At 58.1% G+C, this 5,000-nt stretch overlaps 1 protein-coding gene across 1 annotated transcript in view; it reads left to right on the forward strand.

Annotated features, from left to right (window-relative positions):
* Nucleotides 1-5,000, forward strand: part of LOC138864999 (FRAS1-related extracellular matrix protein 2-like) — a 5,724-nt gene that overhangs the window by 353 nt on the left and 371 nt on the right. Inside the window, exon 1 of the mRNA XM_070133670.1 lies at nucleotides 1-5,000. This exon is cut by the window's left edge and continues 353 nt beyond it; it is cut by the window's right edge and continues 371 nt beyond it. Within this exon, the coding sequence (XP_069989771.1) occupies nucleotides 1-5,000 (5,000 nt within the window).

The following is a 5,000-nucleotide window of genomic DNA, read 5'->3' on the forward strand; positions in this document are numbered from 1 at the left end:
CACGTATTACAAGACCGCCTACACGACCTTGCCCTACTCGGAGACGGGGGTGACGCCTTACCCTCGCGCCCCCGTGCCCGTGCAGCCCTCGGGGTACGACTCTCAGCCCCCAGTGTACGATCCATCTCCAGGAAACACGGCTAGTGGCCCTCTCCTTCCGGCGCTCACGGACGACTTCGGCGACTCGCAGCCAAGTTTTGGCGACGTCGGAGTCCTGTACGGCGGGAGTGCCATCCCTGCGGCGCCCGACGGCGGCCACCTCGGCGCTCGCCCCGACGACACCGACTTCGATCCGACGAGGAGCGACGTCCCCCTGACCGACGCCAACGAACTCGTCCCTCCTCCAGGGGGCGACGCCGATCTTTTCGGAAGAACGGATGACGATTACTACTATGAAGGTCGGTTTTCCGTCGGGACGGCCGAGTCTGCCTACAACGAGCAGGATCTCCTGGAGGAGAAGGACATCATCCTCGTGAACAGGAGACTCGATGTTCCTTTCGGGCGCGTGAAATACCTGAATTCCGAGACGGACCTCAAAATCAAGGTCGACGAAGGCCACCGGTGTCGGGTGACGGTGATTGGAAACGAGCCCATCACGCAGCGACCCGGCATGCTGACGCCGTCGAACTTCAGCTGCGACTTCAGCCTCCACGAGGTTCACTACACACACTTGGGCGGACGCTATCCTTCCTCGGATGTCATCAAACTCCTTCTCCGCTATGACACTCAGCAGGACACCTTCATAATTCCCTTCACCATGACTGTCAAGGTCCTGTACGACATGCAGCTGGAGGTGGTGACGCTCAACATGCCCCTGAACGTAGATCAGCTGTTCGGGACGAGCAACGACATCGACAGAAGCAACACCATGTTTGCCTACGACGAGAACCGCCACGAGTGCAAGATCACGCTGCTTCACAGGCACTCGGACCTCCCCAGGTATGGTGTCGTTATTACTGACGAAGGTGACACTCCCTCGGGCTACATGGTGCCGTGTCAGCAGTTCCTGGAGTCTGGGGTCAGATACCGACACACGGTGGTGCCCTCGACGAGGCTGGACTACATTCCCGCCGTGGCTGAGCTCTACGACGTCGCCTCCATGACCCTCCACAAGCAAGAGTACTTCCAGTTTCCGGTCCGGCTCCGGGCGGGGAAGGCCAACACGCCGCCGACCGTGTCCTACGAGTCCCTTCTCCTGATGGATGTGAACCAGTTCGTGATGACCGCTCTTACGCCCTCGATTGTAACTGTTCTTGACGAGGAAACCCCTTTGGAGAGACTCATTTTCAATGTGACGAAAGCCCTGGGGTACGGCGAGGGCATGCTCGTGAGCACCGACGACCAGAACTTGGCCGTGTCCTCGTTTTATCAGCGGGACATCCGGGACCTGAAGATTGCGTACAAACCGCCGGCTGAGGATTCGAACGCGAAGAGGACTTTCGAGGTGGAGTTTGAGGTTCTGGACGAGGAAGGGCTGGCCTCGGATGCCTTCAGGATGATGATCATCGTGAACCCCAAGAAGACCCGGGCGCCACTCACCATGAAGAACGTCGGACTCGAGCTCTTTGAAGGCCAGTCTCGACGTTTAAGCTCGACGAAGAACCTGGAGATCGCTGACGAAGATAACCTGGAAGACGTGTCCCTGAGCGTCATCGGCGGGCTCAAACACGGACGCCTGCTCCTGATGGGGGCGCCGACGAGGATCTTCTCTCCGGCCGACTTAGACACGGGCGCGGTAGTGTACGAACACGACGACAGCGAGACATACACGGATAACCTTCTCTTGAGGATGAGTGACAGGGAGCACGAGGTTGAGTTCCTCTTCCCCATCACCGTGTTCCCCGAGGACGACCAGCCCCCCATTGCCCACGTCAACACCGGTTTCCAAGTCAAGAAAGGGGAGCTGAAGGAAATCACGCCTTTCCTCCTCAGCGCCACGGACGTCGACAGTGACGACGCTAGCATCACTTACCTCCTGCAGGACCCTCCGCCTGAATTCGGGGCTCTGATCCTGCGTCGCCCGAGCATGCCGCCCAACCCGGAGCACTGGCAGTACCTCAACAACGTGTACGAGAAACGGGCGTTGTCGTGGACGCAAAGAGACATAACTGATGGGTTCCTTTACTACCGCCATCTTGGTGAACATCGAACGGTCTCTGTGATGGACAGGATCTACTTCACACTTGCTGACAGCCACGACCCCCCCAACGAGTCTGAGATAATGGACGTGGCTGTCAAGGTCTTGCCAGTTGACGACATCCCGCCTGAGCTGCACACCAGTTGCTCTCTGTCCTTGATGGTCGAGGAGCACAAGACGACCGTCCTCACGAAGTCGAGTCTTCAGTACGTCGACGTCGATTCCAAGAATAAGAATCTCGAGTATCATATCCAGCCTTTGCGTAATGTAGACGTCAATGACCGCATGTCACCTGGAAACATCGTCTTGACAGAGTCGCCGGAGATCGTCGTGACGACTTTCACGCAGGCGCAGATCAATCACCACAAGATTTCGTACAAGCCCCCTGCGCAGGAACTTGGCATAGTTCCAAGAATTATTCAGTTCGAGTTCGAGGTTCAGGACGAAGCTGGAAACGTACTTCCCGGACAGACGTTCACCATCTTCCTCACGCCCGTGGACAACCAGCCTCCCGAGGTCCTTAACAGCGGCATTCGGGGCGTGCAGGAGCGCAGCGAAGTGGTCATTACGACTCGGATCCTCGACGTGACGGATCCGGACACGGACGTCGACAACATAATCTTCCGGGTGAGTCGAGTCCCCCTCCACGGCAGCCTCATGTACGACGCACTCGAAATGGCGCCGGGGAACGAGTTCACACGGCGAGACATCATCGACATGTTGATCAAGTATGTCAACAATGGCAAGGGCGAGATGGACAACGACCGGTTTAAGATCGACGTCACGGATGGCGTCCACACGATACCCGTGACGGTCTTCATCGACATCGAGCCGATCGACGACGAGCCTCCGCGTCTCCTGGAGCTGTTGCCCGGACGCTTCGGCGCGATGGTGCGGGTGAGGGAGGGCCACGACGCGCCCATCACCACCAAGGTCCTCAAAGCCACGGATCCAGACTCCGAGTTCATTCGTCTGACTTACATCATCCACGAGGCACCGAAGTACGGGAGGATCTTGCTCAGCGGCGTGGCCACGTCCAGCTTCACGCAGATGGCGATCGAGAAGAGCGAGGTCTTGTACCGTCACGAAGGAGGCGACATCGGAAAGTCGGCCATTATGGATAACTTCACGCTCATTCTCTCCGACATGTCCGACGAGTATACCTACGGCGGGAACCGCGTCGACCAGGTGATGGTCAACGTGACGATCGAACCGATCGATAACATCGCCCCCGAAGTGTTCGTCGATCTCCCCATCAGCGTCAACGAGTCCTCCCGAGCGCCCATCACAGTCGATCACGTCAAGATCAGCGACGCCGACACGGACGACCAGAAGGTGAGCTGCACCATCAGCCGCCAGCCGACCAGCGGCTACGTGGAGAACACCTCGCCGGCGCCCGGACACGAAGGCTCAAGGAAGGGAATCCCTGTCACTTCGTTCAACCTGGGAGACATTTTAGAGGAGAATATAAATTACGTTCAGAGCGTGTACACCAGAGTGGAGCCTCGTGAAGATAACTTTGCCTTCCACTGCACGGACGGAATCAACAGATCTCCCGACGTGACTGTCTTCGTTCAGATCGAGCCTTTCAACGACGAAATGCCTGAGCTCTTCATGAAGGAGCTCATCGTCATGGAGGGCATGGACCTGATCATCGCTTCTCCCGTGCTAGTGGCCACCGACGGCGACGAACCGAAGGATAAGCTGACCTTGAAGATCTCTCGGGAACCTCAGCATGGCCGCGTCATGCAGCAAAGCTCAGCGGGGATGCACCCGGTCAAAGAGTTCACCATCGACGACCTAAACATCGAGTCTAAGATCGTATATTCCCACGACAACAGCGAGACGCTGCAGGACGACTTCGAGATCGAACTCTCCGACGGAAACCCAGGTCACGTCGTGAGAAAAGAGGTGAAGGTGAAGGTCTTGCCCGAGGACGATGAAGCTCCGAGACTCACCCTCAACACAGGGGTGGAGGTCGACCCTCGAGAGGCAGTCTTGATCACGGACGTGGAACTCATGGCGGAGGATTTAGATTCTGACGACAAGAACATCACCTTCGTCATCAGGAAGGCTCCGAGGTTCGGGCACCTTGAGCGCCTGAGCCACAGCACCCTCACGCCCCTGCAGAACCTCTCCTTCGGGATGAACTTCACGCAGCGAGACGTCGACGACGGCGTCATCCAGTATCGACACACGGGCATCGCCGGCGTGAGAGACATGATCAAATTCGACCTGACGGACGGCAAAAACGTGAACATGGAGAGGACCTTTTACATCGAGGTGGCGGGCGAGGACAACATCCATCCCGACGTCGTGAACAAGGGCGTGGAGCTTCCCGAAGGAGGGACGGTCGTGCTGACTACCGACACGCTCAGCACAAGCGACCTGAACAGCGACGATGAACACCTGAACTTCACGATCACGAGAGCTCCGTCGCGCGGCCATCTCGAAGTGTCAGACACGCCAGGCTTCCCGATCACAAGCTTCACGCAGCTTCAGCTCGCCGGGAACAAAGTTTCGTACGTGCACCATTCCCTGGACGAGGTCAAGATGGATTCCTTCGAGTTCGTGGTCACCGACGGCCACAACGCCGTCTACAGGACCTTCCGCATTTCCATCAGCGACGTGGACAACAAGCTCCCCGTCCTGTTCGTGGGCGAGCTCAGGGTTCGGGAGGGCGGCTCGAAGCTCATCACGCCGTTCGAACTGAAGCTCGAAGACCGCGACACCCGTTCCTCGTCGCTGAAGTTCACCCTCACCCGAGTGCCACTCCACGGCAAGGTCTTGCACAACAACACGCGGGCGACGAGGCACTTCACGCAGGCGGACCTCGAGGCCAACCTCATCACGTACCACCACG

This window comes from Penaeus vannamei, chromosome 19 (genome assembly GCF_042767895.1).
Source record: "Penaeus vannamei isolate JL-2024 chromosome 19, ASM4276789v1, whole genome shotgun sequence".
Taxonomy (NCBI): Eukaryota; Metazoa; Arthropoda; class Malacostraca; order Decapoda; family Penaeidae; genus Penaeus; species Penaeus vannamei.